Source organism: Parasteatoda tepidariorum, chromosome 7, assembly GCF_982258835.1.
Source record: "Parasteatoda tepidariorum strain Cologne lab strain chromosome 7, Ptep-v5.0, whole genome shotgun sequence".
Classification (NCBI taxonomy): Eukaryota; Metazoa; Arthropoda; class Arachnida; order Araneae; family Theridiidae; genus Parasteatoda; species Parasteatoda tepidariorum.
Window position 1 is genome coordinate 54,749,787 of NC_141761.1, and position 27,230 is coordinate 54,777,016.

The following is a 27,230-nucleotide window of genomic DNA, read 5'->3' on the forward strand; positions in this document are numbered from 1 at the left end:
AATTTGTTCCAATAGTATTGTAACTTTGGTTATTACAACAGCTCACACCAGTGTACCTCATAAGAAATTATATAAAAATATGAAATGAAATATATAACACAATATATCAACTTAGGTGGCATTTAAGTTGACTCTTTTAGCCAATGAAACAGTGTGTATCAGGGTATGTAGGGTCGTTTTGAGTTATGCTGTAGACCTCAGGAATTGATAAGGCCATATCACTTTAGCTGAACAATAACAATAAATCACCTTATCAGTTCTACTATGTTGTAATTGTTCAATGCAAAATGCTCTTTCTTAGTGATTAATTTTTATTTTTTGGCTATTGATTTGTTAATTTGTTTGACTGTTAAACTAAATGGAATTAAATTTACTTCACTAGCATAAAATTTTGTTTTTATAATTTTCCTTCTTAATTCAATACTATGTTTAGCATACTTCTTGATCTTACAACTTTTTTTCAAAGACTTTGATACATTTAACCTTTGAATAAATTGGCGTGCATTACAAATTATATATGCATAAATATTTCAGTTTAGGTAGAAATTAATTCTGATCTGAAAAACACTTTGAAGAAAGGAAAAAAAGCAACTTCTTGAAACAAAGTAGCAGATTGAAAAATCCTATAAAGTGCTAGATCTATGGAAATTGAAAACTGATCTTAACATTTTTATTGACCATACATTTTGTTCTTTGAACTGAAAGTTTATGAGAGCAGCTAAGCAAAGCATTCTTTCAACAGCCTGTTGAAGGCTAGAAAAATGATACAATGACATTTGTGAGGTTAAGGCTTCAAAATTTTGTGACCATGGTTGAGGCAATGTAATCAGCACTAGGCACAGGCCATCTTTACTTCAGGACAAGCTCTGGTGTACCCATCAATCTGAAGCTGGGTAGCTTCACAATGACAGTTTAGTGCCTAAACCCACTGAGCTTTCAAGGCTCTAAGAGAGAAGCTGACAGATTTAAAAATACCGCGAAACAGAGGATTTCCGAAATCTTCAGCTTCTTACATCTTAACTTTGAGAAAGTACGAAAATATGATACATAGAAACCAAAGGTAAATATATCAATTATATTCACCCAAAATAAGGATTTCCTATGTAACTTCAAAAAATCAATACAAAACTTCTTGTTTTTAACAATATTAATCAAAAACATGAAGCAATGTATGTCAAACAACATACTACAATGACAAACTTAAGTTTCTTTTCCAATACAAAATACCAACTTCTTGTTCATTCAGCAATACTGAATTTATTAAAAATCAAAAGCTCTAAAAAAAGGCACCTGCAGTAATTTTTAATCTACAACTAGTTTTTAAGTTAAGATAAAAGTGGATTTTTTTATTTTGGGAAAATTTCTAAATTTTTTTTTGTTATAATTAAAAGTTATAACTTTTAAACTTTTTTGTTATAACTTTTGTTACATCATTTTGTACCTTCAGCAAAATGAAAATCTAAAAATATCAAAAACTTACAAATAAGGTACGTGAAGAACCTAAAATTATAGGATAAGGATGATTTTTAGATAGGATAATAAAAATAAAATAATCACTTTTTTTTTCAAATTTGTCTTAGTAACGAATTTTAAACTAATAAATAAGTAAACCTTATAAAATGTTTTTTATAAAGTGAAAATATAACCAATATCAATTCAAAATAGAAAAAAATTATACATTAATATCTACATTAAAAAAAATATGTTGTATGATAAAGATTTTAAATAAGTTTTATGTCAACAATAGTAATGCATTGATAATCGTTTTTCTCCTGCAGTTTAAGCAGGACTGTTAGTCAAATAACATTTTGTGACTAACTTAAATTCCTTCAGAAAATTTCTTCTCATCACTAAGAAACTATTTTTTCATAAGTTTAGATACAAATTTGCCTCAAGCCAAGCACCAACAAAATGGATATCTGAAATATCTTTTATCTATAATTAATTTCTCAGATAGAATAAAAAGATGCATTTTTGTCCATTAATAAAATTTCAAAGAAAATAACTTTGCTTTTAAAAATGATAAATCAATGGTGCAGTATTTAAATTGAAAAGCTAAAAAAAATTTTGTTTCAAATTTTCTTAAAAATAATTAAAATTGATACTATACTTAAAATTATGAATTAAGTCAACAACTTATGAAGTAAATCAACCAAAGTTGTTTCTTAGTTTTATCAAATCAAACTTGCAGTTAGGGAACGTTTTGGGCAACTTGGTTGGTGATTATAAACAAGATCGCTAGTAAGAAAAATTTGTAGACAATCCCAGCATAAGTGAGACTTGCAACTCCAACAAATCATATGAGAGCAACCACCATTCTTTTCAATTGGTGAAGAGCAAAAAGGGCACTCTTTTCTGTTATCAGAATCATTTTCCATCCAAACCTGTAATAAGCACACAACATTGCTATCAATTCAAATGGTTTAATATAGAAACGGAAATTTCTATATAAAAATAAAGTTTCATTCTACTACTAAGAAATTATCATACATAATTCAGAGTGTTATTCTTAATTTTCTACAACTAAAAATTACTGATCTTTCTGTATTTTGACAAAAAAATTTATTTTTATTAATAGAAAATCATTAAGATTGATTATTTAGAGTTGTTTCAAGTTCCCAAAACATAAATTTACAAAATGTGTTCTAATGGACGGTTAGGCAAAATTTGATGATTTTTTCTTTCAAAATACTTTATAGTCATAATCACATTTTATACTCATAGTCACTTTCTTCAAAACTTCGAAGTCTCTTAGTTTAAATAAATTTACTTCAATTGGTGAATGATATTAAGGGCATATTCCTTGTAAATAACTTTCATTCTGATGAAATTTTAAAAAGAAAAAAAAAAAGGGGGGAAAGTTATACTTTGCATTTGAAATAGAAACGGGTTACACAGTAATTAACATTATAACAGTAATTAACATAAATACAGCAATTAACATTATGATTTTTTTTATTTATTTAAGACTATTTTAATTTCAAATTCTTAACTTTGCACTCAAATTTTTCTAGAAAAACTGCAATAAATATTAACTTATTTCATGCAAACTTGTAATACTATTAATATTATTTTAAAATTATGCAATTCAAGTATTTTTAGTCTTCTCTTAATTGCAAATATTCATTTGTTAAATCAGTAGAATTTGTTATGAACCATAATGTATAATATGCCAAATAGTTCAATAATCAATTGTGCAATTACTATATTTTTTATGTAAAATATATATTATTGATATATTTAATCGGCAAAAATAAACATTAAATTTTTTAATTGTGAACATCAAAGATTAAAGTAGCTTCTAATCTTTTTAAAAAATTTCATGACATGCTCAATTTTACAGTCAAAATCTTGTCAAGAGTTTACTAATATTAGCTTTGCAATGAGCGTGGATTTGTAATTAGTGTGGATGACCAATGCAGAATATCTTGTATTTAAAATATTCCAATATATATATATATATATACAAAAAATAAAGTCATTCAGGTGAAATTGCAAAATTAAAGTTTAAAAATAATCCTTTACAAATAAATCAACAAACTGTTCAATGTTTCAGTCAAATATTGGCTCTAGTACCAGAAAAATACTATAAATAACCTACATAATGGGACGTGTTTATTATATTTCTATAAAAAAAAAGTCCTATAGTGTCAATTTAGGTGATTTGAATGCAAAAGCAAAATTTTAATGTTATCTTCCCCAAACTACACATATTTTTTTGCTCATTTAATTATATTCTATCCACCTTTATAGAAATTTAAAACAAAAGTTGGAAAAAAATAACGTAAGACAAAACAAATACAACAATGACATACAACAATAAAATGACATGCTTCCACGAAATGCATTTGAATGTCTGGGTGTGATTGACATAGGCTAAAAAAAATTGACTACCCAAATTATTAGATATTAATATTTTGTTTAGTGGCAAGCTAGAATCAAATTTAAATAAAAAAATAATAAACCACATTATAAACAATAAATAAAAAATATGACACTTCTTACTTTTAATGGATAATCAACATCTCCTTTGCTACATTGATATAAGCTGCAACTCATGCCATAATGGTATATAACTCCACAACTGAAAATAAATTAATATTTTTTATTTGTCAATTATTATTTTTATAAATTCAAGCACATACAACATGAAAAGATATTACAGTTATCAATATAAAACAATGCATCCTGTTGTATTGCTCATGTTTGGTTAAAATCACCAAATTTTTAATTTTTATAAATGGTATAAGTGATTACACTCCAACTATTTGTTACATAATAATGACAAATTCACAAATGAAACCAATACTATAATGTCAATACAATGATAACAACTATCTCTCTCTATTAAAAAAGTGTGTTTCTATTAAAACTGTTTTATGTGTGTAAGCACAGAGACTTAAAAATTTGAATCATGATGGTGTTTCGACCCAAAATCATGATAGTGTTTTGAATAAGTGTAGTAGGAAGGAATAAATTAATTTGTTTGAGAATTAATTTATGAATTCGTATGACAATTAATTAATACTCATATGAATAATTAATTCATTCGTATGAGAATTAATTAATTTAGTTTGAGAATTATGAATTTGTTGAACTTCAACAAAATGATATATCGTCTAAGCGGCATAAAAGCTCAGACAAATGAAGCTACTATATTGAAATTTGATCTGTTGATAGAACTATTCTTATTTTTAAACTTAAAACTCGGTGTTTTTTTCTCTCCTAATTCTAATTTGTTTGAAAGCTGATTTATTTTTGGGTCCTTCCATTTTTTTTTTTTTTTTAAATTTTTCTTGAAACATGTTGAAGTATAAGAATTTATTTATGTCTTGAAATTTTTATTTCATTAACTAAACTCACTCTCCTTTTGTTGAAGTGGAAAATAAAAAGATATAAAAAAAAAGAGAAAGGCATTGTCACAATATCACTGTTTTCATAAATAATAGTTTATAATGATTGATATTTTTCAACTCACTTAGTAAAAAATAAAATTGTCTTAGAGTGTAATTATTCTACAGACTATATTACCAAATAAAAATGATAAAAGTATTTGCACTCAAAACATAGATATCAAGAATAAAAATTCACAAAATTATTAAATTAAAAAAAATATGGTAAAAACGGCATATTAGCCAAGAAATTAACAATTTTATCTTTAATTACTGCTTTTACAAATCAGTCAATGAATATAATAATATATTTGAGGGAATTATCTATTTTGTTATAAGGTATCAGATTAAAAATCTCACTAAGACTTCAATTGCTGACAGGAGCAGCAACGAGTAAAGCATTAAAAATTTTAAAATCGTTGTCTGAATTATGTTGATGGCAAAAATAATATTCCCTAACAACTAGATATAGCCACATTAAAATTTTAACAATTAAAATACATTTTAATCATGGAATGATATGTTAAATCACTGAAAAAATTAAAGTAAATAAGAATTTTGCTTAATTTTTCTGGCATCCCTTTTAGAACTATAATTTTTTGATGACAAAAATTTTTTATTTTACTCAATTACCTCAGCTAATAAAATTGCTTAAATAATTTTAGTGATCATCTATCATTCTATTGTTTTAGGATTACAGTTTGTGGTTAAATTAAGTTGATTGTAGTATGTTGATAAAAATTAAAACAAATGCAGCTAAGATAAAAAAAAATTGAAACATCATAAAGAATAATACTTCAGATCAACTTAGCCAACTACAAAAATGCCGTAATTTATCAATTTTTACTTAATAAAAAAATATTATTTAAAGATTAAAAATTTTGGAACGTTTACATTGAAGAGATTTTTGCATTGTATCACACATGTTTACACTAGCCGCCTGCAACGACCAACTGGTTACCTTCTTGAAAATCACTATTTCCATATACTGCTGCTGATTATACATTGCTTTGAATATAGAAATCATTATATATAGAATCATTTAATATACAGAATACATTATAAATTTAAAGACAAATCAGACAATAAAAATAAGTTGTAAAATTTCATAAGCAAATAATAAAAAATACTAGTGTAAGATATTTTAATAAGAAATCAAAATTAAAAAATCTTCATTACGTGGTGCAGATAGCATTGTTGCATGCAGGGCATTCAAAAATAGTCCCTTCTTCAGTAACTCTATAAATCATAGGGCAATCTGGACTTGGACAATAACCTATGTCTTCTCTGCTTTGAATAAATGCTTGAAGAGACTTTTTCAATAGATCTGCTTCAGACACTTTAACTTCCTTGATGGCCCAATCTAAGTCAGCCAATACAATATAAGCTCCACATGACTGAAATATTAAAACATCGATCAAAAAAGATTTCTAAATTATTTTATATTTTATTTATATTATTAAAAAATAGATAACTATTTTGTAGTTTTACAATAAAAGCAACAAGAGAAGTGTAACTTTCTTGCAATATATTTCAAAAATATTCTTCTTTACATTATCATAAATAGTTGACTTACAACCATATATCCTCATCTGAACCATAAAATATAGAAATGGAAGAAACATGCATCACATGAAAGCTCTAAAAATACATGTTTGCAAATGCATTCAATAATAACAAACTTGTCTTTTGCGGATTAGGCAGCTTTAAAATCTTAAATGAGAACTCACAATTTTCCTAAAAACTTAAGATTCTTCCAAAAAAATACACTCTAATTCAACTTACAGATTATTACACTTCAGTTAATATATTGTGCAGAAATCACAAAATAAAAATGAAGCAAGAATAATTAAAAAATAAAATAGGTGTTTGATATTTTAAAACACCTAACTAAACCCCCTTTAATGAGGGAATTTCAGTAAAGGAATGGTGTTATTAGCTAGGTTTTTTAGAACATAAAACCTTATTATTTTTATTTATTTCATCTTACATATATTTTTTGAGATACAGTGACCACCGCCGATCAAATCAGCTGCTTTTTAAAATCAAATCTAATGGAACAGAATTATTATAATATCAACACATTATAAAACTATCCTTAAATGTAACCATTATTGTCATTTTGTAAAATCAAAATTTTGTTTAGCACACTATTAAAAAAAATTAAAAACTGTTTTTTTTTTGTTTGATTAGAATAATTAGAATTTTGTATTTAAGTTTTGAAAGATGTGTAGTATATAAATGACGAATTTGATTCTGCCCTCTATGAACAAAAAGAACAAAGTTATAAATGTGGATCACACTTCCTAGGAAAATTGAAGTTAAAAAAAAGTATGGAGGGGCAGTAAAAAAAAGTCCAAATGAAAACTATTAATAAATAGAGAAAAGTTATGAAAGACCTATCATATTTGAATGTCAATGATCATCACTCAATCATTTATTTAATAAGATAAATATAACTTCAATAAATGCCTGAGAGGCATTTGATATTTTTAAATGAACTTTATAGCAAAGAAAAAGAAATATTGAAAGTTACAAAAACTTTCATGAATTTTTAAGCTATGTTGAATCTTTAACTACAAATTTTGCTAATTAAACAAATACGCTAATATTTTAAAATCATTCTGTAAATTAAAAATTATGGCTAGATTTAGAATAAAGATTATTCAGCAAAAGTAAAATATAAATAAAGTAATGAATTTAACTTCTAGTATGTCTGGAAAGTTTAAATTTGAAACATTTTCTCCCCAAACGTAGAGATTCCGGTTTATAAAATCAGACGCTTAAGAAAATATTATCGAGAGTAACATAATTTTAATGCGCAACAGGCACCATATCCCCATTTTTAGCAACCTTTACCTCATTTTTATTTTGGAATTACAGAAGTATATGGAAACTAAATAGCAAAGTCAAAGTGACTTGTAAGTCAAAAACTTGTAAGTCAGAGTGATAGCTCATGTATTCAGCTTCTGGCCAAATCATTGTTTGTTGCATTTCTAATACAAACTACATTTAAAGTGTTAAAATTTACAAAAAGTACTTGTTTAATGAAAAACAATTTTAGGTTGTAAACTTTCAAATTAACTTTTAACAATATTAAGGGATATTTCAGTTCTAAAAATGCAATAACTCTTCTTCATACTTACAATGCAACAAAGTGGATAATCATCAGAGTTAAGAAATAAATGTACAAGACAGTTACTACAATAAGCATGCCCACAATACTCTAATCTATGACACTGATCACGATCAATTTCCATAAAGCATACAGGACAGTCCTCTTCATCATTCTCTTCTAAGGTTTCTTCACAATTTTCCAACAATCCATTTACTATATCCTGACACTGTAAATTATTTTTAAAAAAAATAAATAAATAAGAATACAAAATGGAAAGGATAAATTTATTAAAATTACAATTCCAAACTAACATAATATAAAGTTTAAGACTTAAAAATAAAAATGCTTTTAAATTGAGGGCAATCAAATTTCAATGTTAAATTGATTAATCATCATAATACTCTGCCCAATACAATGCTAGTAGACATTATGATCATCCTTCCACAATTAAAATAATGTCACATGCCAAAACAATAAACATATTAAATGCTTTTATTTTTCATTAGTATGGACATACAATAATTCCATTTCTTATACAAGATTGAAGGTAGAGTTTATCAGCATACTGTAACAAATCTACCAAACAACTTACAATTTTATTACACAAGATAAACATGAAACAACTAATTAGTATTCTATTGCAGGATTTTTCAATTACAGGATGCCAAAAATAAGAAATATTTAAGAATTTGAGAAGCTGTGAGAAAAATTAAAATAGTGGTTAGATTTTCAGAACCTTTACGTATGCAGGAAAAAATTTAGAGTTTAAAAATAAAAGCAAATTTCTAGTGCTCTAAAAACAGTTTTAAATATGGAGAATGTTTTAAGCATTATAAGAATTCCTGTGAACTATATCTCAAGAAGATAAATCATCTTTGGGGCTTGTTTGTAAATGTTATGTTGAACAAGATAATGGGGCAAAGTTACAACATATCTGTTAATTTTTTTATCAAGATTTTTATTCCGTTAGGTTAGGCAATTAATTAAGGCATTAATTTAAAATTATATAAAATCATAAATTTAATACCTTTGATATAGCTGTATTTCTTCCTCTGACATGCAAAACATGGCCACGAATATCTATTTCAATACATGTTAAACAACAAATTTCTTTTAAATTATCCAAATTATGGCCATAATTCTTCAGCAAATGTTGAAGAACACCTGGCTTGCAACTTTCGGGCATCAAGCTTATCTCTGCAATATTTTCATCTTCCAGCTTTTCAAGAAAATTTTGAATTTCTATTTTAATCTCACTACAAACGGATTCATTTCCAAACAGAGTCACAACCTTTTTCTGAATGTTGATTTCAACGTAAAAGTTAGTTCTGTTGTTAGAAATTTGTTTGAGGAATGCCAAACCTTCTCTAGAAAACAATTTCTCCAAATTTTCGTTGCCTTCACAGTGTATAGCATCGCCTAATAAGAAATTTAAAATAGCCTTTCTAGCATCTGTAATATCAGAAATGTTATTGCTTGTAATAAGTATCTGAACATTGTGCTCACCTTTTGGAACAACAGTTATTTCTAAGGTTTTATCAACAACAGAGTTATTTTTAAAAAATTCTAAGGCTTCTTCAATTTGTGGTTTCACAGCATTAAATACATCAAGTTTAGTATACAAAAACGATTGCAACATAGGCTTCATTTTCAATCCCACAATATCTGGAATGTACTTGCGATTCATCAGTGTTGTGTATGCAGCTTCACCTTCACGACAATTTTCAAAGCAAACAAATGCATGCCACCAAGAGTCCTTCGAAGAAGCCTTTTTCAGATCAATGCTTATTTTCTCCTTTGGTGTGAATTCAGTAAATAAATTTAAAATCTTCTGTTTGGTAGACATAAGTTCTGAATCAACACTCTCATGAGGATTTTCTCTTGCAACAATACATTTACTGATTTTGCATCCTTCAGGCATGTGGGGACTGAGAAAGGCTCTTAACTCATATTGTTCTGCATCATAAGGTAGTCCTTGAATTCTAATATCTTGAGTCTTAGAACTTTGAGAAACGCTTAAACGTGAATTTTTGAATTGAGGCAATTTATATTTAAAATTGTCTAAAACAATAGGAAGAAATGTAGGAGTATCAACAGTAACAAAAGCTACACCAGTACATTTTCTTCTCAGAAATGTTACACGAAGTTTATACTGATTAGCTTTTTCATAAAAAGAGTTTGCTCTAACAACTTTTTGTAATCTAAAAGAATTGTCATCTTTGAAATGCTCCAAAGCTGCTTTCGCCTCATCTGGACTAGAGAAGGTTACTTTAAAGTAATTTTTTGATTCAAGCACTAAATCAATCTTTCCACATGTTTGCAATTTTTCAACTGCAGCTGACATTTCAGTCAGGTCTTTTAAAAAAACTTTCAGTTCTCTAAATTCCCCAGGGAAAATAATGTATTTAATTAATGCTCCTGCTGATATGATGGCATTTAAACTAGACTGAAGAGACACTTCTTTTTCTTCATTAAATAATCTTTCTTGTGCACGACTGATTAGAGGTGAAAATACAGATTGAATACAATCTTCTTGGGACTGAGGAGCACAGACTTTTATCTCTCCATTTGGAAAATCAACATCAATAACAACTGAGTCACTTTCAAGAGATTTTTTCAAGGTATCTTCTAAATTTCTTTTCAGAATGCCTTTCTTTCCAATAACATCATGTGAAAGAATTATTTTTCCAACAGGGTATACACTATATGTTTGAAAAGTTAATAATTCCAATTCTTCTAAAGGTAGCTGTACACAATCGACAGATTGAAACTCAACTAATAAATCGTCTGATGCAGGACTCACATTTAACAGATAAGTTTTATCTGTTTTTAAAACAGAATCATAGACTAAATACTGAGGTCTCCACTTATTACCAAATGTAAATAAAGATGAAGAAGGATGGATCATTAAGTTATCTGGAATATCAAGTGATTTATATCCAAACTTAGTATGCCCAGAAAAGATGCACAAGTTCTGGTAAAAGCTGCGGAAGATAATTTTCAAAAGACTATTATGTACTGATACTTCCTTAAACCTACTTAGAACTTTCACCTGTACTTCTGTCTGAAGAATTTGAATGATCTCATTTACAAGATCTTGAGCAGTTCGCATAGATCGTGCATTAATGCAATTTACAACACACCATCTGTTTTTTGCTTGTTTAGGAACACCTGCCCATTCTTTATATATATCAAAAAATGTTATAAAGTCACTTTCACTTTGGCAAAACTGCATCTTCTTCAGATCAGCTTCTTCCCTATTTTCTGATGTTCTGAAAAAGATATTCCTTGAAACTGTAACTAAAGCTGCCATAACAACTGCTTCAAATCCAATATCATTATCAATGCCATCAAACACTAAATGACCCAATCTTGGTTCAAGGGGCAAACAAGATATTTTTTCCCCTAACAGAGTCAGTGAAAAATCATCAGTAACTGCCTTTAAATTTTTAAGTTGCTTCATTGCTAATTCTAATGCATCTCTTGGAGGTGACTGAACATAATCAAATTGAGTAGGGTTTTTAACACCAATTTTCATCAGCTTTAACATAGCGTTACCTAAGTTACATCTTAAAATTTCGGGTGCACTATTTTTGATCATTTTATCAAAATTGGATTTACTGTATAAATGATAACATTTACCAGCCTGAGTTCTACCTGCCCGACCTCTTCGTTGTTCTGAAGAACTTTGACTAACAAAATTAATCGCCATAACATTCATATTCCTTATCGCATCGTACTGCGATTCTTTAACAAACCCACAATCAACAACGTATTTAATGCCAGGAATGGTAATAGATGTTTCTGCACAATTAGTAGCAAATACTATTTTTCTTTTTTCTTTCGGGAGTCGTTCAAATACCTTTTGCTGCTCAGTAACATCAAGTCTACCATGTAATTGATATATTTGAATTAACTGCTTCATTTTATCAGTTAACTTTTTTTCTAGTGCATTCATAGCTTTCTCAGTTTCAAAAGGAGTGGTTAAGAAAACCAAAATATCTCCTTCACTTTCTTTATCTAAAATGTCACAAACTGTGCTGATAGCTTTCGGAAAATAATCCCAGCCAAGAGCTACTTCTTTGTCTAACCATACATCTTCTACAGGAAATGTTCTACCGGAGACATTCAAAACATTATCCTCTTGGAGTTTAAAGTAATCAACAAAAATAGATGTATCAATAGTTGCTGATGTAATTATAAGTTTCAATTGTGGTCTAAAATCTAAACAGCTCTTAATCATTCCCAGAAGTAAATCAGTATACACAGTTCTTTCATGTGCTTCATCAACTATAATACAGGATACATTTTTTAATTCATCATTCACCATCATTTTCAACATAGTAATATCAGTAACAAAAAGAATTCCAGTGTTAGGAGATTTTTTAGAAGTAGAACCAACTTGATAGCCCACAATATCACCTAGAGAACAACCAATCTGGGTACTCACATGCTTAGCTAATGCAATGGCAGCTATTTTACGAGGCTGAGTGCAGATGATTAAACCATTTTTACAGAAAGCTTGTTCTCGCCATAAATATTGAGCCAACTGGGTGCTTTTTCCTGAGCCTGTTTCAGCACGTATAATTACCACTTGGTGCTTTCTTATCTTTTTCAAAATAAGATTTTTCTTTGCATAAATTGGTAAAAATGACAAGAAGGAATTGCATTCTCGGTTATAATCCTTCAAAAGGAGACCTAGATCTTTATCAACAGTTTCATTTGACACATCGAATTTTTTTAAATTGTCCACCATAACTGTAGTAAAATTCAAAAAACATACTTTTTGTTCATTAAGTTCGTTATATTTTTCAGTAATTGTTTCAGCTGCCTCAAGTACAGAAGATTCAGACATTGCTTTCATAATCGACATTTTTTCTTTGTGTTTTTTTAAACAGGATTCTCTCTTACTTTCAATGGATCGAATCTGCTCATCAAGTTTCTGTTTATTTATTTCTTGAATTTTATTAGTAGAATTTAAACTCCCTAAAACATCATCCCCCTTTATCAACTTTAAAAATTTAGGAGAAGTAACATCTTTTTCTTGGTTTTTCTGAAGTAGTTTTTTAGCTTTTTGAGCTTTACTGATACTTTCAAAAAATATCAAGAAATATCCATCATAACCTGATTCATCCCACTTCAGTTCAAAATCAGTTGTATCAAAAATGTCTTTAAATTTATTTTTCCAATGAAGCATATTTCCTTGTTCCACGCTTACAAACACGCATAAAGTTGCTCCTCTACACATAGATGTATTACTCTCAGATTCCTTAGATAAGACAGTCTCCTTTTTAATAGCAGGTTTCTTTTCAGGTTTTTTCTGCATTGTTGCTTTATTTTTATCAATAGAATTTTCTAAACCAGTTTCAGTCTCAGAACAATCAAAATGAATTTCCTTGCCATCCTTAAATAAATTTTTTACCATTTCCAATGCTTTTTCACGAAGGGCCTCATTAGGAAATGATATTTCTGCTTTGTTCCCATTGATAGTTCTAATCCTGCAATTCAAATTTTTAATTTTTCCATTAACGTAAGATTTTATTTGTTTACTTTTCATTGAATCAGGAAAGTTGTACAACGTTATTAGATAACTTTTCTTTTTTTCAACATCTCTTGTAGGCAAATCACACACAAAATTATCATAAAACTGATATTCATTAGCTGCCTCAATTAATGAATGTTTGGCATCTTTTTTACATATTAAATAAATATAAATGTGGTGCTTATATCTCAAACTATTTAAAGTATCAGCAAAATCTGAGTCTCCCGATATCAAAACAATTGCAGAATCTTTAGTTGTACGACATTTGTCAGGAAATTCTTGAAGTAATGTCTTTATCTTATTATCTGCTGCATTCTTATTTGTGAAGCTTACATGCATCATATTAACAGATGCTCGATCTAGTTCCTCAGCAATAATATTACTTAATCTTGTGACATCACACACAGCAAAAAATTCAAATTCAGTTCGTCCAGCATTAAAAGTTTCTCTGATACGTTTCACAAAGTCAGTGGGGGACTTTTTGTGAGGAACAGGACAGTTTTCTATATCCCAATAATATGCTATTACTTTATATGTGTTAGAAGCAATAGATGTGCTTACATCAGATGCATAGGAAGTGATTCCACTGTCTATATAACTAGAAGTCATAGAGATTTCACTTGTAACCTCACTTTCATCAGAAGAGCTAGCCTCTGCTGCATCGTCAGAAACAGTTGTTGTCCAAACGCTTTCAACGGAAGAACATCTTGACAATGTAGTAGCATCATCTTCTTCAGAGGATATGGAATGTTTTCTTCCTTCAGAAGAAGGCAAAACACGCTGAAATGAAAGCAGTGGTGCAGCCTGATTAGGATTTGGAGTTTTACTCTTTTTCCACATATTTTGTCTTCTTTGCTGTCTTTTCCTTGCTCTACTAACAGGTTTAGGTTGATTGTTAGAATAGGTAGTATTTGATGTCTGATCTGAAATTTTAGCAGCAGACTTGCTCTTCTTTTTTTTAAAGATTGGGGCTTTAACTTGTGAATTACTGTTTAGAACACCAGTATTAAGAGATCCTAATTGCTCTTGGTATCCTGGAGACGTGAAAGTGGACATTGGAGGAAATGGCCTATTTGGAGTTGTCTGATTAGGATACATGAAAGTAGACATAGGAGGAAATGGCCTATTTGGAGTAGTCTGATTAGGTGACATGAAACGAGCATGTGAGTTGAATGTGGGATTAACTGGAGGTATATTCTGGGGCATATGAGGCCTAAGTTTATTAAAGCGATGTGGCATATAATTAGGTCGACTGCCTCTAAAAATTTTAGCAGTCCCCCTATTTGGTTCTTGACGACCAGAAAAAACACGTATTTCAGCAGGAGAATCATTAGACTTTGCTCGAGGTGGATTGCTAGTATTTATAGACACTCTACCTCTACCTCTTCTGTTTCCTCTATTCTGATATCCAGGTCTACCCCGTTGTGTTGTATTAGATTGGTAGGATAAAGATTTGTTTCCTTGAATCGTGGTGGTTTCTAAATCAAAAGAAAGATGAGTAAGAGCATTTGCTGCCAACTGGAAAATACTTGAAGCGGCACTAGATTTATTAGCAAGGATATTACATGATGAATCTACCAAATGTTGAGGATTGTTGAAACCAATTTTTATAGAAGTTTTCTTTTGAGAAAAGGATTGATGTTGCTCTTCTTTTGAGACAGTATTTCTAGCCTGCTGGTTTTGTTGTGCAGGATTCCTATATACTTTAACTTTAGTAGAGTCATCTTTTTTACCTGATGTTTTGGGATTTTGATTATTCGACTGGCCTTTATTAGGATTTCCACGCTGTGGTTCACGATTCTGACCAGAAGATTTAGAATCTGAACTAGCTTTGCTTTGATTAGGATTTTTATTTGACTTTCCACTTTGATCTTTGCTTTGATTAGGATTTTTATTTGACTTTCCACTTTGATCTTTGCTTTGATTAGGATTTTTATTTGACTTTCCACTTTGATCATCTTTTCGTCCAGATGGTTTAAAGTTTTGGTTTCCTCTCCCTTGACCAGGAGGTTTTCTATTTTGTTCTCTAGATGACATTCTAAATTAAAAGAACAAAGATTAAATAAGCATCTATAGTAAATCAAAAACTTTTCTCAAAAAATAGATATAAAGCTAAAATAGACTTAAACTAATTAACTTCAAATGTGATGATGAATATTGATTAATTAAAATTTTCTCAAGCTTTGAAATATAAGATCACCAGGGATGATTTAGGATCATGACATTTCTAGGATAAATAATGAAAATCTAATTTTCATTGAACAATGGCTATGAAATTGAAATATGGCTATGAATTATAATACATTTTAATAAAGTATAAATACATTTACCCTATCATCACAAATTAATCCTTTATAAACTACTTACTATACTAGCCATTTTAATTGTTGTTGCTGTTGTTCATTTACGTCGCACTAGAGCTGCACAATGGGCTATTGGCGTTGGTCTGGGAAACATCCCTGAGGATGATCCGAAGGCATGCCATCACAATTTTGATCCTCATTGATTTAAAACTTCACTAAAGCTTAACTACTCAGATGAGAAGTTCATTTTTTGAAGAATGGCTATCAAAACTTGATTAGAAATTTCAACATGAAAAAAGTTCATATTTATACCCATCATGACATTCAGCAAAAAAATTATGTTTTCTTTAGGTATTTCATAACACCTTGAGCCAATAGATCAAGGTGTTATGAAATACTTAAAGGAAATATATATTTTTTAAATTTTCTATAAGGCCAATTTTTAATAACTTGAGGTAGTTTCGGCTTCCGCGAATACTTTGAATTATCAATGTTTCACTATAAATATTTCGTGTTTTGTTCCTCGTATTCTATTTAAAAATAATGTAAGCTTTTGATTAATTGTTTCACATCTGTGGGAACATAAAAATTAATTACAGTGAAGTAAAATTTCAGAAAAATTTCAGAGCCTAATATGTTGTTTAGGCAAGTATTTTTTTTCCTTTCTCTTAGGAGTATTTTGCCATGGTGTAGTAACTTGAGGTAGTTTCGGCTTCTGCGAATACTTTGAATTATCAATGTTTCACTATAAATATTTCGTGTTTTGTTCCTCGTATTCTATTTAAAAATATATAAGCTTTTGATTAATTGTTTCACATCTGTGGGAACATAAAAATTAATTACAGTGAAGCAAAATTTCAGAAAAATTTCAGAGCCTAATATGTTGTTTAGGCAAGTATTTTTTTTTCTTTCTCTTAGGAGTATTTTGCCATGGTGTAGCTGCTTATATATGCTGCTAGGATAGCTAAAAAGAGGTTGAGTGACGTCCCTTGAAGCCTTGTTGAGTGTGAGTTTTTGCTTAAAGGAATATTTCTGCTGTGTAAAAGAATTCATTGGTGCATCATGTCCTTGAAACAAAACAAAAAATTTCTTAATTTGTAATGAATATGCATTGATATTATGTATGGTAGTATTTGTTGAATAATTTGTATGGAATTTCATTATTATTTTTAGTGTAGTGCATTAGAGATATAACAATGAGTATAACAATTTTAACTGTCAAAACAAAAATATTCTTCTTAAAAATGAATTGATATCATGTGCTCATATATGTTTTATGGTTATATTATACAATATGGCATTAGATATCTATAATAATAATAAAAAATTATAACAAAAATAAATTTTTTTATAACAATTTAAAAGGCAAAACTATTATTACGGTACTTTTAATGCATAATGTGGTCAGAGGAAAGAAAAAAGAGGAATGAGCCACTCAAATGGTCATAAAAGATCTCTGAAGAAACATTTACATTGAACTGCTGCTAGAATGAATTAGGATGTGTGACAGGCGGGTTTTTTAGAAACATAGGATAAATTTACGATGTTATCCATGCAAGTCGAGCACATCAAAATGTGATTACTCAAAGGCGTGATTCAAATTTAATGCATGTGTCGTCGTAATAACACTGGAACTTTAAAAACCATGGGGAAAAATAGATCAACAGCAAAAGAATTTTTTTTAACATAGATTTAAGATGATATCGAGCACATGGAAAAGTGATTACTGAGATTTCCATTCATCCATCTATCCACTGCCCATTATTGATGTTTTTTATTTCAAGAAATTTCTTTCAACTGTGATTTTAACAAGCTGTACAGAAGATTTTGATTTTTTTGCAATTTTTTTTTTCCTAAAACAAAAACTTTTGAAATTTCAAAAGTTTAAAAGATAATCTTTATATTTGAAAAAAAACGTTGTTAATAAAAAGATGATAAAACTTTTCTTATTTCTTTTTAATTTTCAAACAAAATTTTAAATGGTTGAAAATTAAATAAAAATATCTTCATGTTCTGACAATGAAATTTTCTTTAGTACGAGGGTTGCTATTTATATTTCTGGCCTTCGCAACAGTAAGTGTTGCTAGGCGACCGCAGACAATTTTAATCGAAAGTTTGATATTTTTAAACATAAATTCATCCGACGATTTACCATTATAGCTTCATTAGTGTTGTTGACAGTAAATTGAAAAGTTCTTCTCTTTCAAAAAATGGAATGAACCGTGAACATTTTCGTGCCATTATTTTTCATAACTTTCGACGTGGATTGTCAAGACAAGAGTGCTTCGATGAACTTCATTCTTTATTCAGCGATAAAGCGCCATCCTACAGCACTGCAAAAAATTGGTATAACGAATTTAATCGTGGTCGATGTTCGATCCAGGACGAATCCCGTGCAGGTCGTCCAAAATACGTTGTTGTGCCAGAAAAGATCGATGCTGTGCGTGAACTTATAAAGCAAGATCGTCATGTGACATACCGTGAGATAGAGGCGTCTTTGGACATTAGTATGACTAGCATCAATAAAATATTGCATGAACATTTGAGCGTAAAAAAAAAATTGTTCGCGTTGGATCCCGCATAATCCGACAAACGCTCAAAAAAAGGCTCGTGTTGATTGGTGCAAGGAAATGCTGGAAAAATACGTTCAAGGTACATCAAAAGCTGTGTATAACATCTACACAGGTGACGAATCATGGATCTATGCATATGAGCCGGAAACAAAACAGCAATTAACTGCATGGGTCTCCCAAGACGAGGCAAAACCAACAAAAGTTGTTCGAGGAAGAAGCACATCGAAACAAATGATTGCCAGTTTCTTCGGCATTAACAGTCATGTGGCAATAGTGGCGTTAGAGCAACGCAGGACGGTCAATTCTGAATGGTACACGACCATTTGTTTGCCAGAAGTCATCGGAGAAATTCGAAAAAAGCAGAACAGGCGAATCATTCGTCATCATGACAATGCGAGATCTCACACATCGACTCAAACAAAGGCATTACTGACGGAGCGAAAGATCGAACTGATGGGTCATCCACCGTACAGCCCTGATTTGGCACCCAATGACTTCTTCTTATTCCCACACATCAAAAATAAATTACGTGAACAATGATTTTCGACCCCCGAAGAAGCGGTTGATGCATTCAAAACGCATGTTTTGGAGTTACCTCTTCTTTGCAGGGGTGATTGTGGCAGGAAATAGAAAACCCTGAAAATTTTATGACCAAATACTCGATAACAGGATATCAATTTAAATACTATTCATATTTAATATAATTTTAGCGCTAAGATTTATAATTAAATTACCTTTCCATAAAACACACTTTTATAGTAACAAATTTAAGAAACAATTTAGTTCTTACAAGAATCATGATATCGGATTTCAAGAACAGGGAATCAAAAATCACGATATAGGGTTTTTAAATTGTGCAGATGAATTGTGATATTGGATTTAGGAAAGCAATAATACAAATCGCAACATCAGATTTTTGAAAAGCGTAAATACGAATACGGCCACGTCGGCTATCGACATTAGATTTTAAATTTTTGAATGAATAAGAATCGCGATATTGATTTCAAAAACTTGTAAATACAAATTGCGATGTTGGATTTTTAAATCGCCTGAATATGACTCACAGTGAATGATTTAAATCAGGTAAATATGAAAATCGATGTTCAATATTAAAATTGCAATATTAGGAGATTTCGATGTAGTTTCAAAGATTTAAAACAATAAAAATCTGAGAAACAAAAACAAAACAAAAAAAGAAATTGCGGAAGACTCACTTTCTTTGTTAACGCAATTCAGCGAAGGTTTCAAAATTTAGATTGTAGAACTTAATTCTTACCTTAAATTTTAGATTGCGGTGAAAATTTTGTTGGATTATAAGTTCTGATTTGCGAAAGTTCGCGAATCAAGTCTTGAGATAAGCGGAATTCCGTAAAAAATCTCATGCCCTGGTCCCAGACAGATGATACAAAAAACCCGGAGTTACGGGGTACACCTAGAATACAATCAACCCTGTCTTTGTTTTCACTCACAAGAATGAGAAGCAGAAAAAGCATGTAGATGTAACTGAGAGGGGTCATCCGCCATTTCTTTTTATCATAATGATCAGGGGTGATTGTGATACAAAGTGAAAAACCCTGAAAATTTTATGTGAAAAAATCGATATCAAGATATCTATTTGCATACTTGTTGCGTATTTGTTGTTGCGTGTAACATGATTTTTTTAATAAGATTTATAGTAATATTAACTACTGACGATGAAAATATCACACCTTTATAGTAACTAGTTTTGGAAAAATCTTCGTTATTACAAGAATCGCGATGTTGGATTTTTAAAATAGCGTGAAAACGAATCAAGATTAACTATTTTTAAACCATGTGAATACAAATTGCAACATGTAACTTAAATTAGGAAAATAGTGGATTTCAGGGCAGTTTCAAACATTCAAAATGGCGGAAATCTGCCAAACCATACGAATTAATCGGCGGATTTCTGCTGATTGGCAGAAGAATTACATGCACGCAAGCATCTCGTTAGCAGGAATTAGAGAATCTTTTGAAATTTGAATCTTAGATTGAGGAATTACATGAAAATATCGTTGAGGTTATAAGTTTTGATTAGATACCTGAGAAACATGGAATTCCGCGATATTCCTAGAAAAATCATATATACTGCTCCTAATTTTTAGACCCAGAATGATAAAAAAAAACATGGAATTCTGGGATACCCTCGGAATACAATCAGCCCTGAATGATGGATTTTGTCAGTTTTTCTTTACCATAACTTTCTATTTTAGAATTTTAAATTGAAAACAATGTCTTTTATTGATATATGGCAAAAATTGGTTATGGTTCTTTCTGATATATTTTTGCATATCTAATAACTATGAGAAAGTTTTGAGAACAATTTTCGAAAAATGTATCTCATTTATTAAAACTATTTTATCTGAAAAAAATCTTAAATAAAATATATTAACAATTTTTAAATAATGAGAACAAAAAAATTTTGTTTATAACTATTCTTCTTAATATAGTTCATTTATATTAACTACACTTATTTAACAACTTAATATAGTTAAGTAGTTAAATAAGGGTAGTTAATCACATTTAACTACACTTGTTATTAATATATTTTTTTAATTTTAAAGATACTAATTCACATTTAAAATACTATTAATTATGAATACTCTCCTTGATAAGAATGTTCCCAAAAATACTTTCCAAAAGATAATTATGGAAATTTAACATCTCTAGGATGAAAATAAATAAATAGTTGGTATTCTAAAAGAAAATTATGTGAATTCATAAAAAAGGTTGTGTAAATGCTTAGTTTATTATAGCTTTCAAAATAATGTGTTATTAATCTAATTCATGGAAGAGAAATTATTAAAAATATTACACATATATTAATGGCATCTAACTATACAGTCTGTTTCAAAGTGTCTATTAAGACTGCAATCTGGTCAGTTAAGACTGCAAAGTTGGTTCCAACATTTACTCATTTGATTCATTCTAAAATAAACTTGACTCACTCAAACTTAGGCATATTTTATCTCAAAATAAACATTAATAGCAGGGGTGGGGATACCTAATCTGAATTAAAGTAGTGCATTCTTCATAAAAACAAATACAGTAGGGAAGCGATTATCCGGAACGATCGGGATCATCGCTAATCCGGATAAATGATTTTTCCGGTTTCCTGAATTGCTACAAAAAAACTGTTTTTTTATTGTTAAACCGAACTAAAAAAAAAAAATTTTTTGGAAATAATCTTAAAAAGAAGAAAAAACGATGAAGTAATACACTAATGATTATTTTTAAAATGATGGTAAGGTAAACATCTTTCAAAAAAGAAAAAAAAATCCTAAAATCTTATGAGGAAAAAAAAATTTTTTTTTTTTCTTTAAATGGCAGGAAAATGTATCGAATTTCGTTCCGGTTTTTTGGTTTTCCAGTTTTCTGATTTCCGGATAATATAGCTGTCCTGTATTTTAAAAACTGCTTTATTCAATGGCACCAAGTAGTAAATATAAATATTGTTAAAAAATTAATTGAAGCTTTAAGGAAGTAAAACATTTTCTTCAAGCCTTGATTGCAGCTTTTTAAAACAATATAACAAGAAGTTTAAAAGTAAAAATTCAATGAAATTAGAAAAAAGAAAATTTTCTCACAGGTAAAAAGTTATGACAAATGAAAATTTTCAGAAGGTTAGGATATACCACAAAAAATCAAGAAAATTGGGAAAAATTAACATGTATGAGAAAAATTTCAATGTAATGAAGCAAAAAAAACATGTTATTAGTAAAGTACATATCCAATGAAAACAAATTCAACACTACTTCATTTTAATTACAGGAAAATGTCTACATTTATAAGAGATAATTATTAAGTTAATATTGATACATAATTTGTCAAAATAATAAAATACAAATATTGATATATTTATCATATGTAAAAATAACTCACTTATTTTTCCACCTGGATTGCAAAGAAATTTATAATAATAGCCAACACAATTCACAAGATAGTCATTCAATAAAAGGAAGAGCTGAAATATAAAATAATTTTAAGTAAATAAAAACAAAAAAACATCATTATTAGAGAAATTCCTATGTTTAAGCATCCTGCATGATTGCGTATTATCCTGTATGCTCCTTCAGGGTGCGTAGCCAAATCTTTGAATCAAAAATAAGCACTTTTTAAAAACTTTTCAAGCACTCAAAAAATTCATATTGAATCAATGATATTATGAAAAACAAAAACTTTTTATGAACAGTTTTAGCATTAAAAAAAAACTCAAAAAGAAACGGACGTAAATCGAAACAATCAGTACTTTCCCACATCACCGAGTGAATTCAACTTGACTCTGAACTCAGAACAAAAGTACCCTTACCCCCTACATCAAAAAAGTTTTAGAAGTAAAATAAAATAAACAAGAATAAAATTATAAATTAAAAAGAAAAACATTTAATAAGGATCTGACTCTATCCGAATTGAATCACTCGGGTTTCAGTTTCGAGTGTGCGCGCATGCGCAAGTCATAACGTGGTTACGACATGAAGTCCGTGTGAATGATTACGTAGCAAACACCCCATTTTTCGTGAAATGCAGGGGATCCGCCAGATATCACTGAAGGAAAAAAAAAAACTGTGAAAAAAAGCACTTTTTAAAAACGCCAGCTGAAAAAAGCACCTTTAAAAGCTTTTAAAAACGAAATCTCCCAAAAAGCACCTTTAAGTACTTTTTACAAACGCTACGCACCTTCACCATTCAACGCTACGTGTCCTTCACCATTTTATTACTTTTTTAAGATTAATTGTGGTCATTTCAGTTACATTTGCACACGCCTACCTGAAGTACACTGCACAAGCATACTTACAAGCTTCAAAAATTACATACAGAAATGTGATAAATAAAACAACAAAATCCTTCTATTTAATGTTTTGTCTTAAAAAATATTTGTTTAACACATTTCTACTTATGAAATTGTAATGTATGAAATATTTTTTTCTCCTCTTTTTAAAAAATTAATCTAAAATCAAACACATATAGCAAATGCCTTGAATTAACAAGTGCGGTATACATGAATCCGACCAAGAGTGTCTTAAAGTGATAATTTATTACTTTTTAACACTATTTTGAGCAGCTACGACGATTCTAGGTTTTGGGATTAAATTAAATTTTTCCATGTAGCTTATTGCACTCTGAGAGTTTTAATAGACCACAATTATTGAGAATTTATAAATTCAAACTGTCTTAGTAAGTCATGTTCATTTTGTGTTCCTTTCTCCTCTATTTAACTCTCTGAAAACTAAAAATTTGGAAGGAAAAAAATGCTAAATTACTTCTTAAGATAAGCTATTATAAATAACCAGCAGATCAAAAAAGTTTGTATTGAATTTATTTCACTTTTAAATTTTTTAAGGGAGATATAAATTCAATCACCCAAAAAAATGGAACATTATGAACATATGAATTGCAATCAGGGATCTGTCTAGGTTTTTTTTAAGAGGTACCAATTTTATGAAAATTTAGACATAATTTGTGAAAATTAAATTAAAAAATCAACATAAAAATAAGGTAAAATAAGAAAATATTTCCAAAAATAATCTCTACTAATAAAAATCATTTATGACTGGTAAATTTCTATATATATTGTCCCATATGTTCAAAAACAATTTTGCATTGAAAATTTTGGTCTTATTATTGTATCCAAATATAAAAATCCATAAAAATCATGTCCATAGTCAAATTTCAACTTGAATTTAATAAAAACATATATTTAACAGTACTAGCATCAAAAGTAATCTTCATTATGAGAACATTTTCGACTGGGTCACACACAAAAGCTTCAGAGAAAAAAAAGTTTCATAAAAAATAAAGGTCTATTAGAAGAAAATTAAATAGAATAATGTTTAAAATAATAGCTTGAATTTTGGCTATTCATTTTAAAAAACTAAACGGCTTAACAGAATAAATTTTAAAAAACATTATAAAGTCCCAGATTGGAATAATCAGGACTTCGGCCAAACCCAATAGGTTTTTTAGGTAAACAAATGTCAAATCATTGTTCAATAAATAAATAAGAAATTAAAGAAAAATCAACATCAAATTTATTCAACAATATTTTCTTTATACGGTGGAATGACATTTGAAAAACTAAAGAATGTTTAACATAATAAAATCTAGAAACATAAAATAAATATTCAAGTAAAAGTGAGGAGATGATAAATTGAACTTTCTCTGTCTTGAATAAAGATATATTTTTCTTTTTTTTCTCGTGATATGGAATTAGAAGCACAGATAATCAGAAAAAAATAACCAACAAAAACTAACTAACAAAGATAAAAATAACAAAATCAAATTCCAAAAGTAATTAATGTCAATTCATTAAAAAAATTAAATAATAATTGAAAATAAGAAACAGTAGATATTTTTAACTAAAACATCTATAATTGTAAAGGTAAAGTCTGTCCACAAATGTTTCCTTCAAATACTATTAAAATTCAGTTTCATTAATATTCATAGATTATTCTCCCCTAATTTTAATTTTCTCTCATTTCTAACTACTCCTGTTTTTTCAACTCTTTTACTGTAGTTAAAGAGGCAGAATAAATTATCAGTTATCAGAGAAAAAGCAAGAAATAATGATTTTTATTTTACTAATACTTTTATTTAAAAGATCACAAGTTTAATTTTTCCCCTTTTTTTGAGAAAGGAAAAGAATTTTGTTTACTTTGAAATATTTTATGTAAGCAAAAGAGTTTAGTGTAAAGTTGTGTCTACACTATCTTTTCATGATTTAAGCAATAAAGCATTAACAAATTTCTCTAACATATAGTATTACCATAATAAAAAATTCTTCCAGGATTTATTTTTAGAAAATGCAAAATTATGCTTCCTTTTGCATTCTGATTTTTCTCAATCTGAAAAAACTTTATTTGCTCTCAAAGCAAGCGTCACCAAATAGCAGCTCTTAAAAGCAGTTTTAGATATGTTTTTTAAATGTTGTTATAGATATCTTTGCAATCGTGAACTTATTAGAGAAACAATAATACAGTAAAAATTTACATTTGCACTTGCAAAAAGTCAATGTGACTGGATAAAAGCAGTAATCAAATATTACATGGAAAACATTCTATTTTAGATTCGAATTGTACCATAAGTTCTTCATTACCTCTTATCAGAAAACAAGTGTATGAAATAGTGAAATCCTAAAATCAACATACATAGGAAACATTTATCAATATCGGAAAAAGCAACCTCTCCTTCAACAAATTGTTCTAAAAAAATCAATTGCAATATAACAATCATAAGATCATTCCAAAATATGCCTGCCATAAAATGTACTCTTGGAGGAAAGCTATAAACTATTCTTAAAAAATAAAGGATATAATTTTTAAAAGACATATGGAAATGTTTAGGGTTAAGGGTAGCTCGCTATCATACCACAAAATAAACTAACAAATCAAATCCAACTTCTTCTCATAAATTTAATATTATTGGCAAAATTGTGAGTAAAAAAATGCAATATTTAATTAAATAAAAACGGATAAAATTAACTATAAAATTGTTACGTATTGTTCTACTATCTATTCATTTTAACTACGTATTGTTCCAAGCAGTTTAAAATAAAAAGAATTACTTGTTATAGATATTTCCATCATAATTCTTTATGGAATAAACCAGCAACAATTCATACAACAGATGTAAATATTTACTATTTAAAAGATACTAAAAAATAATATTAGGCACTTTGTTAATAAATCATAATTTATGTTAATAAGTATAAAATAAAAAGATAAGGAGCAATGCTTTTGAAAACTAAACCGAAACAAAACAGTGATAAAAGTTTAGTTGCATGAATTGTACTATTAGAAATAATATTTTACGGGTTATATTTACTGAACGGAAAAGTCGCCGAAGATTGGACGGCACTGCCACTGGTTAGTTTTCTCGTGACGTCATTATTGCGGATTGAAATGACTACCAAAAACAACACTTCTAATGCTTTCACCATTAAATTGTGCATAGTATTAAGAGAAGAAAATGCATTCGTTTCTGCCATGTTTTTCAAAAAGATAAAAAGTTTTAATGTACGGAAGCCACATAGAGAGGATCAAGATAGTGGCGCACCCAGAAAAGTTTTCAAAGGGGGGTTTTAAAATTGTTACTTCATCATGATTAATAATTATCATAATCAATAACATTATACTTAAAATGTTTTACTAAAATACTTTAGGTAATATTATTATAATATAAAAATAAATTCTTTAAGCTGATAGTTATTTTTCATCAAAAAATTAAATTTATTGTGCAGCGAAAAAAAATTTCATTACTTAACATGGATAAAATGCAAAAAAAAATAAGATTTGAGTAAAAATAAAGAAAAAATACCTTACTTTCTTTTTTTAATTTAGTTAACTTTCCTTAGTCTTTCGAGGAAGTGAATTCAGAGCATTCTCTTCAGAAAATGCAAATTTTTATTATAGAATGCCTGTAATAATTTTTGATCTAATGATCGGATTTTCACGATATAGACTATAGGTCCTATAGGACTCTAACTTAATAGTTCATGGGGTGACCTCAAATATGCTAATTAATTATTGCAGGCAGTATTTTAAGTTGCCGTAATCTGGGTAAATATGGTCTAGATGGGAGAGCTGCTGAAATTTTGGACCTTTTAATGTTAATTTTACTTCTAATATATTTCACCATATCGGGAGAACTTTTTAAACAAATCGAAAATTTTTTGTATACAATTATAAAATTAGTTTATGCAAAGATAATTCTATGAAAAAAAAATTTAATAATTATTTATAATGGTCGAAAAAAATTGAATTGTAAGATATACAAATTTTTAAA

The 27,230-nt window shown here is 28.8% G+C and overlaps 1 protein-coding gene across 2 annotated transcripts; it reads right to left on the reverse strand.

Annotated features, from left to right (window-relative positions):
* Nucleotides 1–308: 308 nt before the first annotated feature.
* Nucleotides 309–26,328, reverse strand: LOC107451635 (uncharacterized). Of its 2 annotated transcripts, none has more exons than XM_016067792.4 (7): nt 26,011–26,328; nt 22,332–22,413; nt 9,038–15,590; nt 8,039–8,236; nt 6,072–6,289; nt 4,006–4,084; nt 309–2,384 (listed from the first exon to the last, which is right to left on the reverse strand). In XM_016067792.4, the coding sequence occupies exons 3-7, from the start codon at nt 15,587–15,589 to the stop codon at nt 2,175–2,177; spliced, it is 7,257 nt and encodes a 2,418-aa protein (XP_015923278.3). In that variant the 5' UTR covers nt 15,590; nt 22,332–22,413; nt 26,011–26,328; the 3' UTR covers nt 309–2,174. The 2 variants fall into 2 exon arrangements, with proteins under 2 accessions (XP_015923278.3, XP_015923279.3); XM_016067793.5 differs by lacking the exon at nt 26,011–26,328 and adding an exon at nt 25,543–25,816.
* Between the last annotated feature and the right edge of the window lie 902 nt (nt 26,329–27,230).

Excerpts from the sequence above, each read along its gene's own strand:
- LOC107451635 (XM_016067792.4), bottom strand. The coding sequence starts at position 15,589 with ATGTCATCTAGAGAACAAAATAGAAAACCTCCTGGTCAAGGGAGAGGA. Across the intron at positions 8,237-9,037 it reads GAAATACAGCTATATCAAAG|TGTCAGGATATAGTAAATGG; the intron begins GTATTAAATTTA and ends AATAATTTACAG. Across the intron at positions 6,290-8,038 it reads ATTATCCACTTTGTTGCATT|TCATGTGGAGCTTATATTGT; the intron begins GTAAGTATGAAG and ends TTAATATTTCAG.